This window comes from Salvelinus alpinus, chromosome 2 (genome assembly GCF_045679555.1).
Source record: "Salvelinus alpinus chromosome 2, SLU_Salpinus.1, whole genome shotgun sequence".
NCBI lineage: Eukaryota > Metazoa > Chordata > Actinopteri > Salmoniformes > Salmonidae > Salvelinus > Salvelinus alpinus.
The window spans coordinates 81,421,904-81,446,184 of NC_092087.1; the positions used below are offsets into that span (position 1 = coordinate 81,421,904).

At 48.1% G+C, this 24,281-nt stretch overlaps 3 protein-coding genes across 7 annotated transcripts in view; 1 reads left to right on the plus strand and 2 right to left on the minus strand.

Annotated features, from left to right (window-relative positions):
* Nucleotides 1-6: 6 nt before the first annotated feature.
* LOC139567934 (MAPK regulated corepressor interacting protein 2-like) lies at nucleotides 7-5,512 on the plus strand. The gene is made up of 5 exons (XM_071389552.1): nucleotides 7-614; nucleotides 859-928; nucleotides 2,357-2,490; nucleotides 4,077-4,196; nucleotides 4,963-5,512. The coding sequence occupies exons 1-5, from the start codon at nucleotides 560-562 to the stop codon at nucleotides 5,031-5,033; spliced, it is 450 nt and encodes a 149-aa protein (XP_071245653.1). The 5' UTR covers nucleotides 7-559; the 3' UTR covers nucleotides 5,034-5,512.
* A 149-nt stretch (nucleotides 5,513-5,661) lies between these two features.
* Nucleotides 5,662-15,814, minus strand: LOC139567928 (structure-specific endonuclease subunit SLX4-like). 2 transcript variants are annotated; one of them, XM_071389541.1, is made up of 14 exons: nucleotides 15,760-15,811; nucleotides 14,948-15,594; nucleotides 14,619-14,829; nucleotides 14,068-14,286; nucleotides 13,464-13,738; nucleotides 12,935-13,233; nucleotides 12,529-12,793; nucleotides 11,009-11,184; nucleotides 10,617-10,763; nucleotides 10,323-10,492; nucleotides 7,353-10,099; nucleotides 7,037-7,139; nucleotides 6,350-6,682; nucleotides 5,662-6,215 (listed from the first exon to the last, which is right to left on the minus strand). In XM_071389541.1, exons 2-14 carry the CDS (start codon nucleotides 15,468-15,470, stop codon nucleotides 5,858-5,860), a joined length of 5,826 nt encoding a protein of 1,941 aa, XP_071245642.1. In that variant the 5' UTR covers nucleotides 15,471-15,594; nucleotides 15,760-15,811; the 3' UTR covers nucleotides 5,662-5,857. The 2 variants fall into 2 exon arrangements, with proteins under 2 accessions (XP_071245642.1, XP_071245643.1); XM_071389542.1 differs by having other exon boundaries at nucleotides 13,473-13,738; nucleotides 14,948-15,814.
* A 659-nt stretch (nucleotides 15,815-16,473) lies between these two features.
* LOC139567927 (CREB-binding protein-like) overlaps nucleotides 16,474-24,281 on the minus strand; it is a 68,098-nt gene continuing 60,290 nt past the window's right edge. For all 4 annotated transcript variants that reach the window (XM_071389538.1, XM_071389540.1, XM_071389537.1 and 1 more), the window contains 9 exons: nucleotides 24,015-24,161; nucleotides 23,034-23,147; nucleotides 22,747-22,912; nucleotides 22,179-22,346; nucleotides 21,768-21,929; nucleotides 21,388-21,545; nucleotides 20,654-20,777; nucleotides 20,175-20,427; nucleotides 16,474-19,978 (listed from right to left, as the gene is read on the minus strand). In XM_071389538.1, the coding sequence (XP_071245639.1) occupies nucleotides 17,877-19,978; nucleotides 20,175-20,427; nucleotides 20,654-20,777; nucleotides 21,388-21,545; nucleotides 21,768-21,929; nucleotides 22,179-22,346; nucleotides 22,747-22,912; nucleotides 23,034-23,147; nucleotides 24,015-24,161 (3,394 nt within the window). In that variant the 3' untranslated portion in view covers nucleotides 16,474-17,876. The remainder of the gene's footprint in view (nucleotides 19,979-20,174; nucleotides 20,428-20,653; nucleotides 20,778-21,387; nucleotides 21,546-21,767; nucleotides 21,930-22,178; nucleotides 22,347-22,746; nucleotides 22,913-23,033; nucleotides 23,148-24,014; nucleotides 24,162-24,281) is intronic.

Here is a 24,281-nt window from a genome sequence, read left to right on the forward strand (position 1 = left end):
CATGATGAAATCATGTGTGCGGTGTCACTGTCATTGTTTGTACAAGTACTGTAGGATAGGGTTGCCTCTCACAAATGGGAATTTAATCAATATAACTAACTGTATATTCTATTCAAAAACATTGATCGGAAGGGTAGGAGTTTCTTCTCCAACAGACATTTGAATTCCATATCAGTATTGAATCACCTTGGTTGACCTATTGGCTATACCCTTGAAACACTAGCAGACTGCCTCTTTAACCAAACATATGCTTATTCGTAGCGGCGACGAGCACAGCACAAAAAGCACATTGCAGTAGCAGTACCGAGATCTCTTAACCGAACCGGAGACGTAGGCTACGTAGCACTGAGCAGCTGACTTGGAAAAACAGGCGCTATAATTTTCCCAACGTGGCTGCGTCAAGAGAACTCGACCAAAAAGGGGATTGCTCAAGGGGATCGATTTAAAGACCACCACGGTATTTGGAGTCGACACATTGTAGGCTATCACACCACTCTCGACTTGTTTGAAGATAACCCACTTATTTTTCCTTCGCAACACTGAAGTTCTCGGCTTTCACATGATGTACACTATTACCAGAGGTCCCAGTAAACTTGTTACACAGCGCAGGACAGGTGAGCATCTTATGTAATTATTGTTTCTCTTCAGTCCAATTATGTATTGCCGATATTATCGATAGTAGCATTCGAATCATGTCAATAAAGCAGTAGTGCACTTTATATAGGGTTTGAAATGAGCACGGAACTGTGTTTAATTGAACCTAGGCCTTCGATTAGATCTGTCGGATTTAAAAGCATATTTTAATGACAACATGCATGTTGTGATCAGTACAACCTTGCTATTCTCTTTCCATTTCAGGTCCCACGCAGCAACTTGAGAATAAAACCAACGACTTGAAGCTCAAACCGACCCCCTGGTTATCCTCAAAGTAAGTTGCCATATTGCATTTATCATAATCATAATCATATCAAGAAGCGCGAGCAAACCACTCAGCTGAAGAATTCATGGTACGTGTGTGGCGTATAGTGGAATAAACATGATCATGTAACGTTGATTCCACTATCATTTTGTAGTACGTCACGATTCACGGAAATTAATCTTAGAACGATCATAATCCTGTATGTTTACTGCAATATAGTATCGATACACCGATAAATTATATTGTATCGTTGAAGTGTCATTGCAACGTTTTCTAAATTCTTTGGAAACGGTCTGACCTTGTGAGGTTAACTGACAGGCTTGCTGGCTAGCAGCGCGTGCTAACTTTGGCCATTTGTTTACTGTCCAAACGCAGTAGAGAAACATTAACATTTTTGAACAGCCATTCGAGCGTGGGGAATCGGTCACATTGTAGCCAGTGTAGAACTATGAGCAACATACCCTAAGAACGTAGCATGCGTTCAAAGTGAAATATGCCTCGCGCGCTCTGCAAGGGCACACAAGTTTAGCAATGGTACATTTGGTTGAGTAAGCAAGCTTTTTCCTCTGTCATTGGCTACATACGTTGGTATATTTTCAATACAGGATAAAATGCATTCATACAATGTAGTTTAATGGACGTGTGTTATATAATAGCACAGTCATTCAATCGTTTCCTGGGAATCACGCCACACAGACTTTTATAATCCGTCTGCTGTTGTCTCCGTAGCAACATCATTGTGTAAGGAAGTAGGTTCAGAGGAATCCCACCAATCCTTACATTTCTATGGTAGCCGAGTGGGCATGACATGCGATGTGGGAAAATAGAATTCCTTAATATTCTAGACCAGGGCACTTCAACCCTGTTCCTGGAGAGAAACCCTCCTGTAGGTTTTCACTCCAACCCCAGTTGTAACTAACCTGATTCAGTTTATCAACCAGCTAATTATTAGAATCAGGTGTGCTATATTAGGGTTGGAGCAAAAACCTAAAGGACAGTAGCTCTCCAGGAACAGGGTTGGAGCGCTCTGTTCTAGACAGCCACTGAACCTCTAGGCTAGATATACAATTTACTTTGCATGACTATATGTACTTATCTATCCAGTGCATTTGGGACAGCGGTCAGTTCTAAAGGAATGTATCAATGTCCTCTGTTTTTAGTGTATGCAGTATGGACTGACTGGTTTAAATAGTTATGATGTGAGTATGTATCAAGTTAATGGAAGGTGATGCCAAAGAAAAAACGTCCATCCTGAATGGACAATAGTTTTATTCTATAAAAAAATTACGTCCTTTTGGGTTTTATGCAAAAAGTATAATCTAGTGCCCAGCTTATACATTTCTGAAGCAAGACCAGCTTTCCAGAGGCGTACACAATACGATTTCACACACTGTTACTTATTCAGAACGTGCTTATTTACCCTCATTCTCTGTCTAGCTCTCCAGCTCCAAAGATAGTGTTTAATCGCCTGAACGGGAAGAGATACCACACTGCAGCCACACAGAAGGAAGACACCACATCTGAAGGCTTCACCCCGGCCCATGAAGAGAATGTCCGATTTGTGTACGAAGGTGAGACTCATTGACTACTAGACAGATGAGACATTACCCATTTTTCTCATGCATAGAGCCATGGACACTCACTGACACAGCATAAGGCTCTCATCCTGACGGTATAAGGAGTATTGTAGACTCTCAAATATGCCATTTGAAGGTTATTATTGAGCCTATAGTAAGTCCTTTTATGCATACACATTCCAGTTTACATCAGATGAATGGAAGGTCATTATAGCTGACGAACATGTTGACCAGCAGCACAGAGTCTGTTAACTCAAGGTTACATCTGACACTGCCACTCTATCCACAACACCAGTAATGTTTATCTGGGAGAGAATCACTGCATTCAAGGACTAGACCACCCAATGCATGAGGAGAATAGACACCAAAGCAAACAGGGGGTGTGAATATATAGAACAGAGATGGATGTATAGAAGAGAGAGAACTACGTGGAGTTTAAGCCTACACTCGAAAGCAAACCGGGAGGATAAAAGAATCCACCGAGTTTAAATGATGTAATCAAGTGCAAAAATGGAAGCATTCTCTCTGACACAGTTTGGGTATAGTTTAAGAGCCTCAAACCATAGAGAAGGTAAATGGTTGATAGAAATACTTGAGAGCTTTATGGAAGCAGTCATGTACAAAAGTGGAGACAGTTTGGGCTAGTTTGTTCTTTCAGCCTGCTCTGATGAAGACGGGTGACTTGCAGCAGAATGGAATGGTCTCAGCATGACCTGTTCTGTTGTTCTTGGATCACTGCTCAATGATAATGGTCAGAAGGAAATTCTGGGCATATCCCGTTTGTTTTTATAAAATATCTCACAGAGCACAGCTCTACTCATTTACAGAAAGCCTTTGACACCGTTGCCAATGCAAACCACTATATTGTAGTGCATGAAATAGTCAAGTCCAGTCACTGTGTTTATAAAGTGATATCGGTTGTCAATTAAACTATGAAGACACTACCAAGTAATGTAAGGTGAAAGCTCCTTTACACTTTGCACTTCTTATAAAACAGTGAGCTTGGTTTATTTTTGTACATTTACATTCAAATGCTTTTCACAGAAATGTAGTCAACACAGTGTATTTGAAAGTGTAAGGGGTGTGTTATAACTCATGAGGGGTGTGTTATAACTCAGTGAAACACACAACCTCCAGTCTTATCTCACCTCCTAGTAGTGTGGCTGATGCAATGTACTGTAGTTCTGTCCTGGTCCACTCGAGGACACATGGTTGGCTGTTTCATTTGAATTTGGAGCACAAGCAAGGTTATACCTCTAGAGGGATAGTTTATTTAAAATAAAAACACTTCCATTGGGCATTTATATAAGAGGAAAACAACGAACAACCAGCTTCATATCCGCGGGAAGTTGTGGTGTGACGGGTGCTGCAGCACCCCATGATACCATATCGCAATAGATGGATTTTTAAAAAGCACCCAAAACATTTCCCCGCGTCATGCCCAGTTGGTTTTATGTAGTCATAGGCTGCATGTATTATACAACTACCTAGGAACACACATGGGAAAAGTTATTTGCTGTAACGCATATCTTCAGTTAGTGTGTGTATTAATGCCTCTGTATATTCTCTCCGCTCTGCAGCATGGCAGGAAATAGAGCAGCAGCTGGCAGGAGATGGAGAAGGCAGTGTGGAGCCTGCTGCTGTATGTGGCCAGGGGCCCGTGCAGTACGCAGAGAAGACCCCCAGTACCACAACGAAGAGTGAGTATCTATAGGCCTTATTCACTAGCCGCCATTGTTGCTTAATCGGCCTCCATCTTGCTCTACTGAAAATGTGCAACAGTGGGATATATGGGAGTACACTAAAGTCTACCTCCACTTCCTATCTCATTACATCCAATTATGTGATGCCCAGGACCTGTATTCATAAAGCCTCAGAGTAAGAGTGCTGATCTAGGATCAGGTCCCCTGTCCATACAATCTTATTATGATCTGAAAGACAAACTGATCCTAGATCAGCACGCCTACTCATGGTCTTAACCCTCTATTTTGGTGTATTTCTGTCTAGCCCTATAAACGTCTGTCTCAGTACTGTCTAAACAAACACAGCAGGCTAAGCAATTCTTGGCTCCATCTTATCTGCAGCTAGATAGAGAGGTCATAAGGCAAGCTTTTGTTTTAATGTTTAACTCCCTGGTCTCTGAACAACTATCAGTCTCTCACCTTGGATAAACTGGCACTCCTCCTGGTTGCTGATTTCACACAACCTGTCCAGTCCTGTTCACTCTGTAGGTCATTGGACAGTACTGTAGTGTTTGAGGTTACAGAGAGAAAGAGTGAAGCGTTTGAAGCACAAATATAATATCTCAATAAGCAAAAATCTCACCAATACCGTTTCCTTCCTTTTCATACACTATTGTCTCTCCATGCAGACTTGTGCTCAGGATGTGTAGACTTGTGAGATTCAGACAGAGGTACCATAATAGTAATGTTTTCTCATTAGCACCTATTCCCTGTCTCCTTACAGACTTTGTGCCTATAGACCTGGAGGAGTGGTGGGCCCAGCGCTTCCTGGCCAACATCGCTAACCTGTCGTGACAGGAAGAGAAGGAGAAGGGACAGGAGGTGCTAACTGGCGTTGAAGCCACATGGGCCAAGCTGTGATCAGAAGAAGAGGTGCAGGAGGGGTGGAGAGAGGACATTCTGGTTCTGAAGCTACAGTTTAGTGGGCTTCCTGTATTTTGTACCCAGTATTTTGGGTTCAAAGGAATACTGATATCTGCACCGTGCTAGGAGTGTGTGACACGCACACATTGCTGTACCCCTGAATGGTCCTGAAGCTACGAACTTTGACCTTTTAGACTGAACGCTCCACCTCCAAGGAAAATGCCTGTTCCTGATTGGCTAATCAACCAGAAGAACTAATTAATGAAGAGTATCTGTGATTTTTCTTCTGCTTGTGTTTTCTTTTTAACAAGTACCTCCCTGCCCCAACATGAGTTGTGCTCAGATTGAATGAAGTCTATTTCTTGGCTGGTCTTTGGAGAAAAACAAAAAAAGTAAAATATTTTTCACGATTTTGCTTTGTGCTGGAGTTATTCCCGGGTAATCCAGGGGTTTTGAATGTTAACTATTTTGGCTGTGGACAGCATAGTTCAATAACCCAGTGAAAACGGCTTAATCCAGACTAGTATAGCATGCTGTAAAGATAGGACTTGACACTAGGAAGAGAACATAAACATTACTTAATTATAGAAATCCAACCAATATAAACAGGAAACATTTCAACATCCAACTATAACTCAGAATGGTAGTAACACGTTACAGCCTTAATTGCCACTGATTTAGTTTAGACTCAATTATTTCCCGCAAATCCTTTCAAAATCCACCTTTGCCTCCACTGCATCCCCTCAAAGGTAACTTCAATCTGCTGTTTTAGCTGCCCCTCTCCTTCCCCTCCCTCCAGCCCTGGTCGCCCCCTTCACTTTTCTCTTTCTTCCTCCCCTCAGTCCAGGCTTGGCTGTGGTAAACGTAATGCACTGGGAATCCAGGTAGTCTAGTAGCTTGGCGCCCCCCAGCCGGATACCTGCGGCCTTGAGTCTGTCCTGAAAGTCTGACAGGACCAGGGGCTGGTAGAGGAGGATCTGCCCGTAGAGGTCAGGGTCTGACTGGATGAAACGACGGACAGCGACAAGGTTGTCCTGGAGCTTGGAGGCAGACTGCGAGGCAGTAATGTCTTCGTTATCCGAGTCGTGAGATAGGCACTGCTCTGGATTAGACCTGGAGAATAGATTGGGGGGAGAGATGAGGGATGAATGGAGGAGTGTCAATGTTAGTACATTTAGCAGTCAAAAGTATTCTAGACAAATACATACATGAACAACACCTGTTAAACACACACTCCCAGTGCTAACCTCTCAGAGTCTTCACTGGGTGCTGTGGAGGACGTATTGGATCCCTGAGAGGCAGAGAGAGGCTCCATGTCCTCCCCACCAGGCAGTTTCACCAGGGAGACGGTAGGTGCTGCTCTTCCACTAGGCTCTTTAAACCCCCCAGTCTGGGCACAGGACACTGGCTTTCTGGTGGGCTCCATGGAGGAGGTGGAGGGTGGGGGCCCGACAGCTCTGGGGCGACCCAGGGAAGGTGCCTCGTCCTCGGACTCTGAGCTGACGACCTGGTGGGTGTACTGGTGGATCTCCTTGAGCTTCAGGATCATCTGGCGCTTGGGTAAGGGACGCACACCGAATCTAGAGGGAGGACACAGAGCAGGATGGCAACAGACTTTTACTAGAGGGAGAGGGTAACAGAAAAAGAGATGGATGTAGAGAAAAGAGATGGGGGGCGGCGGGGGGGGGGGGGGGGCTAGACCGACTACACTGACAACTGCCATACATTGTGCTCCTGTAATCTCACATTTCATCAAAGAACTATCAATGGAGGAAGAAGGACTAGGAAGAAGGACTGGGAACTAGACCAGGCTAGGTCTCTTAAGATGGTGGGAGTGAAATGACCACATGAATTAAATAACTGATAGACAAACTAATATAAAAGGGCAGAGATATCAGAGACAGTTCTGAGGTGATGTGTTGGGGGAGTCAGACCGGTTGAGCTTGTTCTTGAGGTCAGGTGTGTCCATGTCAGAGTAGCTGGGCATGGGGGTGATGGGGACCAGGGGGCCCTGCTGGCCTTTCCTACGGGGGGCCACTGTGGAGAGAGGGGTCAAAGGGTAGAGAAATAAGAAAAGCTGTGACAAAACAGTGAATGTGTTTATTGCATTTATGGATCAGAATAACACGAATGGAAGACTGTTCAATATTTCAACAGTACGAAGCAATGAAGCTGGTTTTGAACCCGAGCTAGCTAGATTAAACATTAAAACCTCTATACAAGGGGGTATAACTGCTGAAAGTGTATTACCTGGAGTCTTGAGCTGGGCCACTCTCTGAGCCAGAGCTACAGGATTCACCCTCTGAGAGAGAGGAAGAGCCTCTTCCTCCCCCCAGTCGTCCCAGATCTCAGCGTCCAGGACGTTAGCGTTGATCTCTGGGTTGGCCTGGGGTGTAGTGGTGTTGGGTGGAGGTGGAGAGGGGGTGGAGTAAGACTGGGTGGTGTAGGCTTTAGGAAGAGGAGGAGAGGGGGTAAAAGTAGAGGATGGTCCTGCAATCTCTCCATCTCTCCGGCCCTGTCTTGGAGGACTAGCCCCACCGCCGCTGCTCTCTAGCCTCAGACTGAAGCACACTGCCTGGGATCGTTCTTCGTCCATGTCCCCTCCTCCTGCGTTTAGGCCCCAGGAGTCATCGAAGGCCATGGGCGGCTCGTCCATCCCGAGGAAGCTCCGTTGAAAGCTGTTACTGGACCTCTCCATGTCTTCTCCCATCTCTTCCTCCTGCTCTTCTTCTTTCACTACACTCCTTTCCAGTTCCTCCATTTTCATCATCTCATCCGATTCCTCTCTCAGGCCCAGAGAACCCAGTCCCCCTCTCTTCCATGGGCTCCCAGAGATCCCCAGCCCCCTCCCTCTCTGCCTGGTTCCGTTGTCCCCCTCCCCGTCTCTCAGAAGAGGGGAGGCCAGAGACGGAGCAGAGGGCTTGGGTAGATCTGAATAAAGGGGAGTGGAGCTGTATGGCTGGGGGATGTTGTGGAGAGGGGTACCCTTGGTGGAGGGGTCTGGTGGGGGGATGACGGAGAGAGAGGGGGTCAGGCGGGGAAAGCAGGAGCGTTTTGGTTGGGATTTGGAGGGGACTGGGGAGCGGGCAGCACGGTCAGATCCGACTGAACCACTGTTGTATTTCTGGGAAGAGCGGTCGTCACGAAGCCCTCTGCTGTCTGATTTCTGCCTAGAAATAGAGGACTCTGTCTGGGCTGAATGTGTAGAAACCCTGGGTGGGTTGGAGGTCTGGCGGCTAGGCCTGAAAGGGAGGGTGGGAGAGGAGAAAACTGACGCTGCAGAAGAGGAGGAAGAGTTGGCCTTAGGAAAGAGCTGAGTGCGACGCATGCTACTAAAGGTCTGGGTAGAGCTAGAGCTGGTCCTCCTGGACGGCAGGGGCGGAGTGGCCGGGATGAACCAAGACATCTCTGCAGAACAGTCCACGAGACTAGTAGAACCAGCAGAACCAGGATTAGAACCTGGTTTATAACTAGGAGGATCTGGATCTAGGCCTTGATCTGAAGGTGAGACAGAAGGAACCCTCACAGAACCACCAATAGTCTCTTTCTCCTTCGAGCTGGATTTCTTGGATTCTGTGTTGGATTGAGTTGTGATTGGGGTGTAGCCTTGGTGGTTCTGGGAGAGACGAGGAGGGGGCAGCGGAGAGGGGCTGGTAGGTGCTAGATCCCCTACCTCCATCTCTTCACTAGAGTCAGACAGAACTATAAGCTCAGGTTCTTCTTTGGTACTGTGAGGAGGAGAGACGGGTAGAGAAATACTATACGGACCATGACTCTCTCTCTTTAAGTCATCTGGACTAGACGGTACCTTCTCTTGGAGTAACTCCTTACACACAGGAACTTTCCCTCCTCCCACCACTCCCTCCGTCCTAACTCGTGCCCCGGTGTCAGTCACTTCCCCTGGGGACAAACCAGGAACAGGTAGTGCGGCTACACCAGGGACCAGAGGAGGACTGATGGAGAGGTCAATGATTTCAATGGCTGAGTACTGGAGGGTAGGGATCGCTGTCTGTCTCGTACCCCCATCGACCCTCAGCCTTGTGGGCTGGGAGCGGGAGGATGGTGGGGAGGTGAGTTCTGGCTGTCCCACTACCATGGTCCTGGGGGGCTGGGAGCAGAAGGGTTTCTGGATAGCCCTGGGGGGTTGGGAGTGGCAGGATGGTTGTGTTGGTGGGGAGGTGTGGGGCTCCTCCTGCGTCTCATAGACCCCCCAAGAGTCAGAGAAGAGGCGGCTGTAGCTACTGTCCAGACTAGCATTTAGTTCTTGATCGTCATGGCTTTTTGTCGTTGATACCTCTCCAACACTTCTTGAGCTTGTAACGTTTGATTCAAATTGTTTAGTTCTGTCTGACTCCATGGTGGCTGTTCTAGAACATTCTGGATCTCTACCTTCTGATTTGTTGAGATCAGTTTTTATCCTATTTGGATTCCCCCGGTCTGTGTCAATGTCACCAATAGCTATGTCTGCCTCTAAACTGGGAGGTTTTGTTTGAGGGGATGTCATGCATGTTAATTCACCCTTATCTGAGTGTTCAGCCAATGAGTGAGCTTGGATTGGAGCCTTCTGCTCTTCTTCTGTCTCTGTGAAAAATGTCACTCCTCCCTCCTCCTCTTCTTCTGATTCTTCCTTTTCGCTCTCTTTCCCTTCATCCCTCTTTCTCTGAGTGGCAGCAAACTCATATATCTCCTCCATCTCTTCTTCGTTCACCCTTTCTTCGTTTGTCTCTCCGTCTTCTATCGTCACGCCATCCCCTCGCCCCTCCATCGCAATCCCTCCTTCCTCTCCTCTGTCCTCATCTTCCTCAACCTCTTCTTCATTCCACATGGAGTGGAGGAGCTCCATGAAGACCTGGTCTTGGTGCTCCTCCTCTCCCCCAGATTGGTGCTCCTGGACTGGGTAGTCTCCCCACTGATCCCCCTGTCCCTCTACACCTCTGTGGATGTCTGTCTGAGCTGGGTAGAGCTGACACAGCTGCTGCAGCTCCTCCAGGTTGAACCTGATGAGGAGAAAACAGAGAGAAAGAGAAAGAAGTTTTATAGAAAGAGAGTGAGAAAGAAAGAGACAGAAAGCAAGAGGGGATAAAGTACCATATGTTTTTGGGTTAATTCTAACTCACCATTTACCTGAGAATTATGTAATACTTTCTGTTACTAAGATTAAGTCATATCACTTAAACACCAGTCTAGCCATCCAGGCGGAGGTGTTGAGTCAGACTTTACCTGGCTGCTAGCTCCTGAACGTGTGGCAGCAGGGTGTGTGTGAGAGGGCAGTGGGCTGTGTAGAGGTACTGGAGCAGGGTATACACCGCCTGGCCTGGTACCTCACCCAACAACACCCTCTGGGCTGAGGGCATGCAGTCCTCCTGCACCCCGAATCCACTGTCATGGACCTGGGAGAGAGAGAGGGATGGAATGAGAGATAGAAAACAAATCAAATTCAACTGTAAATATTAATGGTTTCAAATGAGAACCATACAAGCAAATATAATGAGGCAAATCCACACGTGCACTTACCATCTGCGCCAGCAGGGGGCATCGAGCATACAGCATGAATGAATGGGTGAAGTACACCTCCCCACTGTCCACCTGTAGCTGGACATCACTGAACTGGGGGTTGTTCACCATACTGGTCAGGTCTGAGGCCAGCCTGGACAGCGCCACCTATGGGTCAGAGACAGACAATGGTTACCAGCACAGAGCAATGATCCGGCAACAAGTGTCCAACACAGTTATGATGTGATGGTGATTATATTAGCCCAGGTGTGGCCAAGCCTCTTTCTGGAGAGCTACTGGGTGTGTGTAGGGTTTTGCTCCAACCCTGCTCTAACACACTGCACTCAGCTAATCAAGGTCTAGTTGTGAAAACGTATACAATAGAGTGGAAGACTTCTAAAAAGGTCCCTTACTGATTTCTGGTTGCTCCTGTTGGTATCTCTGCTTTGAGGAACACATCTCATTTGATGGCTTTCAGTGTTTCTAATGCTCTCTGGGATGAAGCCACTGAGACACAGGTCAGGGGGTTTGTCTGTGCTCTCAGGAACACAGCCACTTAGGTGGAAGTCTGTAGCAGTGTTCTCTTTGTCTGCGGGACCGAGGGAAGATAAATAACGTTAGAGGTACAGTAGGTTTGACTTTCAGGGATGTTAGTTAGGGATGCTGTGTGTGTGTGTGTTTATCTCCATGTCTGTGAGCGTGTGTATACATCCTGTGTCTGTCGTGGAAAAATAGGGAGTGAACACGTGAACAGCGATGAAGATGGGTCTAGCGACTCGCAGGCACCGAGGCCCAGAGTGAGGACTCCATCACGATTTATGGCATTGTCTGGATGGCTGACCACATGACGGCTATCACAAAAGTCAAACACACCTTATCCGTGGCGGAACGTTCCCATAGAACCCTGGGAGCACAGACACCGTCGGGGGGTGTGAAGACATAACTTGAATCGACTAAATGAATGTTACTGTGTGAATTCCATTGTCGTGTTTGGATTGATTCAAGAGTTCATAAAGAGCTGTGAATGTTGATATGTTTCATTGTTCTGTAAGTGCTATGGATTCATTGTTACAGAGTTACTGTGTTATTCTGTCTGTTGGACGGCGGTCAGTTCAAAGAGGGAGCGACCAGATGTGAGCTCTTATCATTCAGATAAGGGAGGTTCTGGTTCGTGAGTTATTTTAATGAATTTTGTTTTGGCCGAACAAAGTGACGTTAATTAGACGAGGGGAGATACTGAGATCTGGAGCTCAGGGGAGAATAAAAGATGGGTGGAAACTTTGTTCATGGAGTCATTGGTAACCAATCTCCTGGTGTAGCGTTCCGTTACACCATAGTGGGTCTTTTATACATTTAGACTTTAACATATTTTGTATCTTTTGACATCGAAGACTTCTGGTATGTACCACTTCATAACTGTATTCTAATTGCACAAGTGTAATAAATTGGATTACTTTAAGATAGATAAGAACGGCAGTTGTCATATTTCTGAGTAATATTCCTTGAATTATTATTAGATGTATGGTCTAATGGTAAATGTCATTCATACTACACACAGCAGATATGCTTGGCTTCTAACTGTGCAGCTCTGAGCTAAGGTTAAATCAATCATTTAATGCTAGGACATTGATCGCAAGATATTAGCTCTGTCTCTCAGCCTCTGAATACCTCCAGGTTATCTTGGACTCATGTAACTTATAGTATTGTGAGTGGTGCAAGGCTCGCTACCTTGACTAGATCCATGGGATACGCTTTTCGACCTATAGCATTCACATGGTAATGGAGTCAGATTGAAGACTATGATATGGTTGTATTACTCCAGTCCTCCTCAGTAGGTTGGATTTCCACTCTTTTATATGTCTTTGTGTTTTGTGCACATTCTTCCCCCTGTTTGTTTCCTGTATATAGCAGTTCTCCCAGGAGTAGCTCTCACCTCTGGCAGGTCCTGGGGTAGAATAGCCCCACTGTGTGAGGGTCATTCCCTCATCAGCCAGCTCCATCAGGTCACACAGAGTCTGGCTGCCCACTGGAAGGTGCCCTGTCCCTGGGGTGGAAGGGAGCGAAGAGGGGGCTGCCTGGGTGGAGAAGACTGGTTGTTGGGAGGAGGGGATAGGTTGCTTGGTCATAGAGATGCCTTCTGTTATGGAAAGGTTGGTGGAGGATACAGGCATGGCCTTGGTAGGACAGACCATATCCGTCTAGAAGACAAATTGAGTGAAATAAATTTAAGTGTGAATGAAAAGACTATGAATCAAGATACACGCATACTTTTAACGCAAAGCAGAGTATTAGAAGCAAAGCTGTGCATGTATGAGTAACACACGCACACAGGCTCTCACCTTTAGAGACACCCAAGGCTGTATAAACTCTCTGAGCTCTGGGGTGTAGAACTCAGAGATGACCTTCGGCCCTCCATCCCGCAACGCACTCTTCTGCCAGAGGGGGCCAGCACCAGTGCTGCAGGAGGGCAGGGAGCTGGGGCAGCGTGTGGGGGTGGGCGGCGAGGGGGCGCGGGTACGGAGGAGGAGGCCAGCCACGCGCTCCTGTAGTCGCCTCAGGGCTGTCTCCGAGTCCTGGACCAGGAGGAGGGGAGGGGGGCGAGGTGGTGCACCCTTTTTCCTCTTGCCACGCCCCTTACCTGGGGGAGGAGTCAAGAGAAAAGGACTCGGCTATGATATTAATCATATAATATAAACATCATCAAAATGTTTATACATGTATAGTTTCATATCAATGCATTTAGTATAGTTTGCTCCCGTTTTACATAACAAAGGGAAATTGTTTTTCGTCACAGCAAATACATCCTTATAATCCTAGAATAATGCATTGCCTAAACAATATGTAGGTTCAGTCAAGATAGTGACTTACTCGTCTTACTTGGTTCAGCTCTCCACTTCAATGGTGACAGAGAAATGTGAGGGAGGGGGGCTGGGAGCTGCTGACCACCTTCTCTCTCCATCTCCCTCTGTAACTCTCTCTGCATGTCCCGCTCCATCTCTTTCTCCTGCTCCAGGAGGGAGTGGGACAGGGCCATGGCCACCATGGTGTCTTCGTCCAGGCCACGGGGCTTCTTTCTGGGCTTCTTCCTGCCCGGGAGGCTGGGGTCTGTGGAGCCTTTACGCTTGGAACCTCCGGCCTGCGGACTGGGGGAGAGGAGAGGGTTATTCACGGGTGGAATAGAATAGTTTATTGTCCTCCAGCATTTGAACAACGCAGTGTTTCTCCTACAATCTTTCTCTAGGTGGGACAGAAAGGCCCCAAAAGCATCATACAGGGGCGGTTCAGTAGGGCACAACATTAGCTCTATCAAGTACACTTCTATCTGCAATGTTCAGTATGTTGCACCCTCCTGAGCACGACTTAATGCTTCTAACATCAAAGTTATCAATTTAATGTACAGTAATAGCAGTCAAGTTGTTTGGGTTGGTTGATGGTTTAAAGGGGCGGGACCAATCAGACCAGGGTGACTCACGGTTGGTTGGCAGTGCTGTCAGTCAGGTCCTCTGCAACTTGTCTCTGTACAGCCTGCAGCAGCACGGCAGGAGCCACGCCCATCGTGGAGGAGCAACGCTTCAGGTGGGCCGCGCGACTCTTCTGGGACTTGAACCGTTTACCACAGATGGGGCATTCTGGGACGCTGGGAGCGGGAGGAGGGGCGGGGGCAGCACTGTCCTCACTCTCGTCTAGACACCTGGATAAGGGGACATGGGGTGTCCCAATAAAGTAAACTGGTTTATTTTCCTTGTCTCCTTTCCTTCATCTGCACTGATCTGAAAACACTGGATTGTTGAAGGCTAAACATCAGAAGCCACAAGAGGACTTGATTTCACCTATCCAGTTCCTCAAGATCAGGAAAGGAAACGAGGCAGTATCTTCTTTGAAGTCATTGACTGTTCCATTAACAGACAGAATCTGGAGTTAGATGGGTCTTTGGGGTCATTGACTGTTCTAGTAACAGACAGATTCTGGAGTTAGATGGGTGAGAGAGCAAGTGTCTGTGTGTCCAGCTCCAGTCGTCCCTACCTGTTGATGTGTTGGGTGCGTCCTGTGGGGCTCATGGCAGACAGGTCTTTCTGGCAGAGCTGACAGAAGAACAGGCCTCCCTGTTCCAGGTCCACTGCACTACCCTGGGCCTCCCTGTCCAGCTCCTCCTGTAGACGCAGGGCCAGGACCTCATCCGAGTCATCCACCTGGGGGTCCAGTGGTAGGGGAGTGGAGGCGGAGGTGGATGGAACTGAACAGGGAGGTCAGAGGTGGAGAGAAAGGTCATTAGCATGCCATTGAGTGTACACACAAATTAATGAAAATACACACCATAGAATCTAGAGTAAAGACACATTGATGGATCTCACCTTCATTATCTGGCAGTGGATGGGGAGCAGCACTGTCACTTTCACTCCCTGTTGCTGCAGGCGGATTCCTCTCACCATGCACCAGCTTCTGTGGATTGACTCTCTTGAACTGCTGCATCCTGTGTAGCACTTTCTCCTTCACCCCCATTCCCCTATCCTCAGGTTGAGACCCAGCAACATCCACAGCCACTAATGACCCATTCTCTCCTACACCAAGTTCAATACCTCCATTGACCACTGCTTGTTTAGATTTGTCTGTATTGGAGGAAAGTCGGTTTGGTTCATCACAAGTGGTAGAGATGGAGGAAACGTGTTCAGACTTGTTACCCAAAGCTCCCTTTGAACTTGGGCCAACATCTTTCTTCTTCCTCCTAGTCGTCACCCTTTTGGTGGGTATGTCTTTCGCAGTGTCCTGGGACGAGGGCTCTGCAACACTTCTCTTCTCGGTTACGCCTGCTTTTCTGCGGACTCGTTTGAGCAACTTAGAGCAGAGGTCCACGAAGTCTTGATCAGAGTCGTCCATTGTATTTGACTGTTAGTGGTCTGCTTCTTGCGCCACTAGATAGCCAGATGTATTGATTGTTTTGATAGTAGCTAACGTTAGCCTCTCGGGACTGAGAGCCATGGAGGTTAATGCTGCTAGCTAGCTAAAAATGTGAGGTGGCATTTGTGAAATATCCTCTCTTCAGCATAAATATTCAGCATAATTTAGAAATGAATGTGCCATTACTGCATGAAAATTTAACAGTTGCATCTATGACAGTGAAAACATGTATTACGAGCTAAATTAGTTTATTATTCAAAATACTCACATTCGACTGCTTCAATACTTCCGGTCACGTGACCACAGGCTTGACGTCTACCCAGGTCATGTGATAGGGTGGATTCATGCGTTACAAGACCCCTTTACTAAATAATTTACAACATTTAGAAAATATTACCAGTAGAAGAATAGCAATTAGCTTTAAACTGAAGTGACCATAGTGATGGCTATATCATTTGATCAAACAATAAAATATTCTAAAATCCACAGCTTCTCCCCTGAAATCATGGTAAGTCATTTGCAACACCTTTGTGTGTAATGTATATATTTTTAAAAGGTAACCTTTATTTAACTAGGCAAGTCAGTTATGAACACATTCTTATTTACAATAACGGCATACACCGGCCAAACCCTGATGACGCTGGGCCAATTGTGCACCGCCCCTATGGGACTCCCAATCACAGCCAGTTGTGATACAGCCTGGATTCGAACCAGGGTGTCTGTAGTGACGCCTCAAGCACTGAGATGCAGTGCCTTAGATCGCTGCGCCCCTCGGGAGCCCGTTTTACCTGAAATTGGCATGGCTTCTTGAGAGATTATTGAATGACGCCCACATACTCACTTTACCTGTTCTCATTCTAAGACTGCCCTAATACTCACTTTTCCACTCATTTTCAAAAACACGCTCACAACCTCATCCTAGTTCAAGTATGCCATCAAAATTGCAGGGCAAACAATCCCACAAACCACGATGACACAGAAGTATAACTCCAAGTGTTTTCTGTTGCACACAGTTTATTTAACAATATGGTATATAAGTAAGAAATGAGTCTTTAACCAGTTTATACAGTGATTTCATTCGCTCTTCCTTATATTTATAATATTTTTGCTTAATAACAACTTGCATGATTTACAATATGGAGCTAGGAGAACGTAACCCACCCCAAGTTTTATTCAAGTTTGTGTTTTTGAGAGAGGGGAATGAGGATGGAGGGTTGATAGACAGCTGGACTATTTATTTATCTATTTTCAAAACAAACAAGCAGTCAAGCAGTGAACACCCATTCCCCCTCAGGATAAGAGTCAGTTGTCTGTTCTCTTTATATACTTAACTTTACACAACAAATTATGACAAACTTTTTAAATGACAGAACCACAATTTTCTACATCCGCAAGTCAAGACAGAGATTCCGGTTTCCAGGCTAGTGAGATTTTGTCCTTGTTTTGTTGTGTATGTGTTTTGAGAGTTTGGCATTCCGTGTATGTGTGTGTCAAGTGTTTCTGCATAAATGCCAGTGTATTACAAACTGCCATAGTCCATTTCCTATTTCAATACAAATGGATAGTTCTCCTCGAACACACACACACGTCACAAAGAGGAAAAAGAGTCGCTCTCTCTCAAATACAGGTGGATCTATAAAAATTGTACAACACTTTAGATTACAATTGCCAGGGCTACATCTGGAATGGCTCCCTATTCCTTATATAGTGCACTACACTATTGGGAATAGGGAGACATTTTCTGGGATCCCAGGAATGAGAAGAGCTTGAGAAGAGAAAAGAAACCTATGCCGATTCCCAGACAAAAAATATTTTACGGTCTCAACACAAAACAAAAAAATGCTTTACTTAAAAAAAAGGTACAAAATTAAAAGTATGAATACTATAATGCAATTGTTTTGTACATTTTCTTTAAAAAAGAAAACGAAAAAAGGCATGACATCATACCAAATACCAAACAAATAAAACAAAGTCTGAGCACATTTTGGTCTCAACCAAAAAAATATATATTCTTTGTGATTTAAACAGCAATTTGCAAAATCCCGACTCATTAGGAAGAAGAAACACCAGTTTTAGGAAACATCAACATTCCCCTATAAGTGTTGGCATTTTTCATTTTATCCCATTTTCTCTCTTTTTACATCTCTTGAAACTTTGTACATGTCAGTAAAAAAAAGAGGAAAGAAATTATTTTTCATGAAAGGGGACGGGCCCAGAGTCCGAGTACATCAGTGGAGGATGGGGAGAGTGTGGTTTGTTTCTGGTTGCATCCCAAATGGTACCCTATTCCCTACATAGTGCACTAATTTTGAGCAGGGCCCTAGTGCACTAATTGGGAATAGGGTGTCACCTATTTGGGACACAGCCCAAGTCTCCTGTTTAATGCTACAATCCCTCCACAAACTTCTCCAGCGTATCTCCTGTCGTATCCCCTCCCGTGCCCAAGTCATTCTTCAACCCTCCTCTGGCGGGCGTGTTCATCTGCGATAGCATAGCGCTCTGCTCCGTCAAGTGTCCCTGGTCCATGGAGCCAGGCATGGGGCCCCCCAAGCCCGGATGGGGGGACCCCGGGTGGGATGAGGGCTGAACCTGGGGCGAAGGGCTGGAATGCGGGGGTTGTTGCGAGGGCGGGCACGGGGATTGTACAGGTGCAGGGGACCGGTTGGAAAGGGCATTGGCCATGGGGGACTGGCCAGGGAGGTGAGCTCCAGGCTGGGGCTGGCTGGCCAGCAGGTGGGCCTGGGGACTCATGGTAGGGCTAGGCAGGACCGGGGAGCCGCCCATCTGCTGCTTGAGGATGGCCTGTTGGTTAGAGATACCCTGCTGTTGTTGCTGGAGCATCCGCTGGTGCAAGAGGTTCTGGGTGGTGGAGGTGGGGTCCATGCCCAGGCCAGATTGACCCATCTGGGCCATGGGAGGGAGCTGGCCCTGGGCATGCATGGCTAGCTGCTGCATGCGGAGCTGAGAGTAGCTAGCCGTCTGGCCTTGGGTCTGGGGAGGGAACGGACCTGGATGGGCCTGCGGCTGTTGTTGCTGTTGTTGTTGTTGTTGTTGCTGCTGTTGTTGCTGTTGTTGCTGCTGCTGCTGCTGTTGCTGCTGTTGTTGCTGCTGCTGCTGTTGCTGCTGTTGTTGCTGCTGCTGCTGCTGTTGCTGCTGCTGTTGCTGCTGCTGCCGAAGGAGCTGTCTCCGGTAGAGCTCCTGTATCTGGGAAGCGTTGGGTTGGGGGTTGTGTCCAGGGTTCATGAGTTGCCCCTGGGGTCCTAAGGCAGCCATCCCTTGGGCGGTGGGTTGTTGAGGCTGCTGAGGGGGCATCCCGGGCCTCTGCCCTCCTCCGGCCCCAGCCTGCATTGCCGGCTGGGCTCCCAACATCCCCGGCTGCTGTTGTTGCAGGGGGTTGCTGGCATGGTACTTGGCCGTTCTCTGTTTGATGAATGCCGCCATGAGCTGAGGGTTGGACTTCAGGATGTTGAGGACCTGCTGCTGCTGCTGGGGTGAGCTGGGGGACTTGAGGGTCATCAGGAGGTCCTGGAGGGCATTGGGGGCGATGGCCCCGGGTCTCTGGGATGGCGTCTGGGGTCTGGGACCCCCCGGCTGGGGGACTAGCATCCTCTGAGCCTGTTGCTGAGGAGACATCATGGGTCTCTGTTGCATCGGTATCCCCTGCTGGGGTTGACCCACCTGAGGAGGGACTACAACTCCTGGTTGTCCAGGCTGAGCTCCCGCTATGGCTCCCCCAGCGCTGGGCCACTGACCTGGGGCCATGGGCTGCTGCATGCCCTGGGGCCCTCTGGGTCCCACCATTTGACCCCCAACCATCTGCATGGGTCCGGCCATGCGTTGCTGCTGCTGGGGGTTCTGTTGGGGGTTCTGCTGGTGCAGGCCGTTCATGTTGACCCGGTAGTTCTGCTGGTTCTGCTGCTGCGCCTGGGCCACCATCTCAATGTGCCGCGCCATCTTGACCGCAGCGAGAGGGGGTTGTTGTTGAGAAGGTTGTTGAGGTTGAGGGGGTGGCTGGGGTTGGGGAGGTTGCGGGGGGAGAGGTGACTGCTGCTGGTGTAAAGGAGACGCTTGAGGTCCCCCCTTGCCCTGCGAAGCTGGTGTTAGGGGATGACCGTTGCGAGGAGGGAACACTGGTGACATACCTGCAGCGTTTGGGGTCTGCGGCTGGTTTGAAAGTGGTTGTTGGGGGGTTTGGGGTGTGTTAGGCTGGGGGTGTGAGGGGGTGGTGTTGGGGGTTGTAGTGGGGGCCTGAGGGGGGGACGGTAAGCTCTGAGGCATTGCTCTTCCCTGCATGGTGGCCATTCTTCTCCTCATCATCTGAGCCTGCTGTAAGCGGTGCTGGAGCTGCTGCTGCCTAAGCTTGTGCTTGATGTTAAGACAGAATGGTACAGGACACTTGTTCTCCTGGCAGTGCTTGGCATGGTAGCAGCACAGAGCGATGAGCTGCTTGCACACGGGGCAACCACCGTTAGTCTTCCTCTTGCAACCTAAAATAGATAAGATATGTTATTGTCAATTGTCAAGGATACATCTAAGTGTACCCCCCTGAGAGACACATGGATCCACAAAGGTTAAGAGGACAGGGTCAGTCGCAGTGCCGTGCCCTTGGAGCAGTTTTGGGGTTAAGTGTCTTGCTCAAGGGCACAACGGCAGGACACTGATGCCAGCAACCAATTTCATTACCTTTGGTGTGCTGCACCACGCGCTTCATCTTCTGGCAGGACGGCAAGCTGCAGTTGGCGTTGCGACACTGGCAGGCGTGAACCAGGGACTGGATGCAACGCTGGATGCTGAGACGGCGTGACTCCTGGGGGCTCTTAGAGGCCTCGCCGGCGCCGCCCGCTCCATTGCCGTCGTCGTCCAGCCCCAGGCCCCACTTGACCATCTGGTGCTCGTGGCCCTTGGCGGCGTAGCAGTTGATACACAGGTCAAAGTCCTGCGAGGAGAGGTGGGGGTTAATACATGCATGGGCAGATGTAAGTGACAGAGACAAGTGAGTGACACAGCTATTGCCTGCTTGCTCTTTAGGGTCTAGGCCGGGTTACTGTAAAGCACTTTGACAACCGGCTTCATGAAATTCATTTGATTGATTGGGACACAGGAACATGGTATAAATCTCCCAAGACGGTGAGGATGTTTGCGCACGTGTGTGTGTCTCTTACCTCACATACGGTACAGTGCCAGCGTGTCTCCACGTGGTGTTTACACTCGTTGCAGGTGTAGACGAAGCGGTCCTGACCCTGGTTGTGCAGCTCCACCAACATGCACATGGTGCTCCACTTACACCTTATGGGAACAAATGGTAGGAATTCATCAACCAATGGTCCTCTATGGCAGGGGTTTTCAAACCTCTCCTCGGGGACCCCCAGTCGTTCCATGTATTTGATCTATTCCACAGCTAGCACACCTGATTCAACTTGTCAACTAACCAGCCTTGAATAGGTGAATCAGGTGAGTTAGTTCTGGGCTACAATTAAATTGTTTTCAAATACTCTTTCAAATACTCTTGAAACGTCTGGTGGTCCCTGAGGAGAGGTTAGAAACCATTGGCCTACGGAAACGCTCTACCTTACCATCTGAGAGCCACTCCATCCATCAAGCAATTTGAAAACTGGCTTAAAAATACCAAAACTCACTATCAGACTATCTCTGTGAAGGCCTTTCAGCATCTACCATTGTTGCTTTAGCTGGCTCGATTTTTACTGAGTGTTTCCTTTTTATTGATACATTTAGGACACTTAACAGAGGCTCTTATCCAGAGCGCCTTAGTCAGTGCATTCAACTTAGGTAAGTCAACAGTCATAATTGTTAAATTCTAACGTAGGATTCAAGAGGTAGAACTTTGAGATTCCTCCATTATGAAAAGCACTATACAAATCAAATCTATTATCATTACCTTCTGAGAGAGCTGAACTCCCAGTGCTTGTCCCGGGCCAGGGTGAGGAAGGCGTCACGGCCGTCCATCAGGTCACAGTTCAGCAGGGGGTCAGGGTCCATGATGGGGGGCAACATGTTGGCCATCTGGGCTGAGTGCAGGTGGATCACAAAGAACACCTGGAGGGAGAGAGGAGAGAAATACTCTTGAAGAGAGAAGAGAGCATCACTCAATTCCTGATTGTTTGCCATTGGGTTTGGGTCAGGCCAATAATATCCCAGCTCAGAGATTATAGAAGAGAACCTACACATGGCACCATTCTAAGAAACAACTTCATAAAACAGTTAAAGCCATTGAAAGACGACATGCATTTCAAAGCAAGCGTGTTGACGTCATCATACCTCTTTGTGTTTGTCGAGGCTGGCGTAGAGCTTCTGGGACAGGTCATTGGCTACATTCGGCATGCCAGGCTTCTTCTTATTGGTCCGGCTCACGCTGCCCTTGTTCTTATTGGTCTTCTTGCTGTTCTTCTTCTTGGCGTTCTTCGTGTCCCCTGGCGTGCCCTGAGGGGAACAGAGGGAAGAGTTAAAAAAATATGGCAAATTAACAAATCTGGACAGTGAGGGCACAAACATTCACCACATGCATGTTATGCATTCGACTAATAAATTATTTCACATGAATAAAAATTTTAAGACAAATTTGACTAGACAGGTAGGAGTTATGTATTCATGTAGGGAGGTTAGCTATTGATAATGATGTCTCTAGTACTATCATCGGTCTACCCTATGACTCGTCTCTCCTCCTCCCACCTCAGGTGTGTCGGAGCAGGTTACGTTCTCCTCCTTCTTCCTCTCTTCCGCCTCCTGTTCCAGCTCCTTGATGCTCTCCTCCAGCACGTTGGGCCAGAAGTCCCCCTCGAAGTAGGGCATCTCGTTGGCCCCCGTCAGACAGTCCTCTGTCGCCTGCTTGAAGATGTCCTGGAGAAAAACATAGAAGAAGATTACTTTAAATGTCCAATGGACACAAATGTTCAACTAATATGAGTCTTCTGCTTGGCTGGTTGTTGCTGTTCTAGCCCTATTAATACATTCAGAAATCTCAAAACACTTTAGAGGTTGAAGGCTTGGTTGGCCCGGTTGCAGAGAAGACAACTTTCCCAAGGCCAAGGCTGGGGACTCAACTGTACAAAGCCTACAAGATAGGCCTGAAATGCTTTAGCCATTGAGAGGCCTGCCTTTAAGTCATGGAGGATCCTCTCCACGAAAGCAGTATCCAGCATCTTTTTGTACCACTCCTGCAGCCTCTTGGGCTTGGGGGATCTAACTTTAACCCTTAATCCTTACCTTAATCCTAACCTTAATCTTAATCCTAAATCACCTTGAAGTCATGGAGGATCCTCTCAGCGAAGGCCTTCTCCAGCATCTTCCTGTACCACTCCTGCAGCCTCTTGGGCTTGGGGATCTTCTGGTCGGCAGGGTGGCAGTGGAAGATGTAGTCGTCCCCCTCGCTGGGGGGGCACGCCCAGATGTGACCCTGAGAGTAGCTGAGGGGGAGAAGAGACAACGGTTGGTTGTTTTGGTAGGGACATTTAATGCAAGTGGGGAGTTACTTCCATCAAGTAAAGTGCTTTTACTTGAGAACTGCAATATGAATGCATTTCATACCCGAGTTTCTTTACATACTCCAGGTAGCCAATAAGGATCTCATGATAGACGGCCGTCCTTAGCAGTCGAGGTTTGAAGAAGTGAATACTGTCCAGGTAAGATATGTAAACCCGTCTGTGGAGGAAGACACAGGAATAAAACAAATGTCATCAGTTAGTGAGTAATTTCCATTAAGTCATCAATTATTTCAACAACACATTTATAAAATGTATACATTTATTTATTTAATATGTTACTACTGAATCAAGGGTCTACCAACACATCACATTCCGTGTAGCCCATTACAGGTACTCCGGACCAGCCCCATGTAGGGGGTACAGGTACTCCGGACCAGCCCCATGTAGGGGGTACAGGTACTCCGGACCAGCCCCATGTAGGGGGTACAGGTACTCCGGACCAGCCCCATGTAGGGGGTACAGGTACTCCGGACCAGCCCCATGTAGGGGGTACAGGTACTCCGGACCAGCCCCATGTAGGGGGTACAGGTACTCCGGACCAGCCCCATGTAGGGGGTACAGGTACTCCGGACCAGCCCCGTGTAAGGGGTACAGGTACTCCGGACCAGCCCCGTGTAAGGGGTACAGGTACTCCGGACCAGCCCCGTGTAAGGGGTACAGGTACTCCGGACCAGCCCCGTGTAAGGGGTACAGGTACTCCGGACCAGCCCCGTGTAAGGGGTACAGGTACTCCGGACCAGCCCCGTGTAAGGGGTACAGGTACTCCGGACCAGCCCCGTGTAAGGGGTACAGGTACTCCGGACCAGCCCCATGTAAGGGGTACAGGTACCCCGGACCAGCCCCATGTAGGGGGTACAGGTACTCTGGACCAGCCCCATGTAGGGGGTACAGGTACTCTGGACCAGCCCCATGTAGGGGGTACAGGTACTCCGGACCAGCCCCGTGTAAGGGGTACAGGTACCCCGGACCAGCCCCGTGTAAGGGGTACAGGTACTCTGGACCAGCCCCATGTAGAGGTACAGACCTGGTGTTGGGGAAGGAGCAGTCCGAGCCGTACTCCTGAACGTGCATCCCGAAGAAACACACATCCACGCCATCGATCTCCTCAAAGGCAAAAAGCGCTTTGGTTCTGTAGGGGAAGGTCTCAGACATCTCACCGGTGTCCACAAACCTGACCAGAAAAAACAGAAAGACAGTTGTCTGTCTACATCGAACATTAACCACATGTGTCAAAGAGGCCAAACTGAGTGGGCGGCAGGTAGCCTAGCAGTTAAGAGCTTTGGGCCAGTAA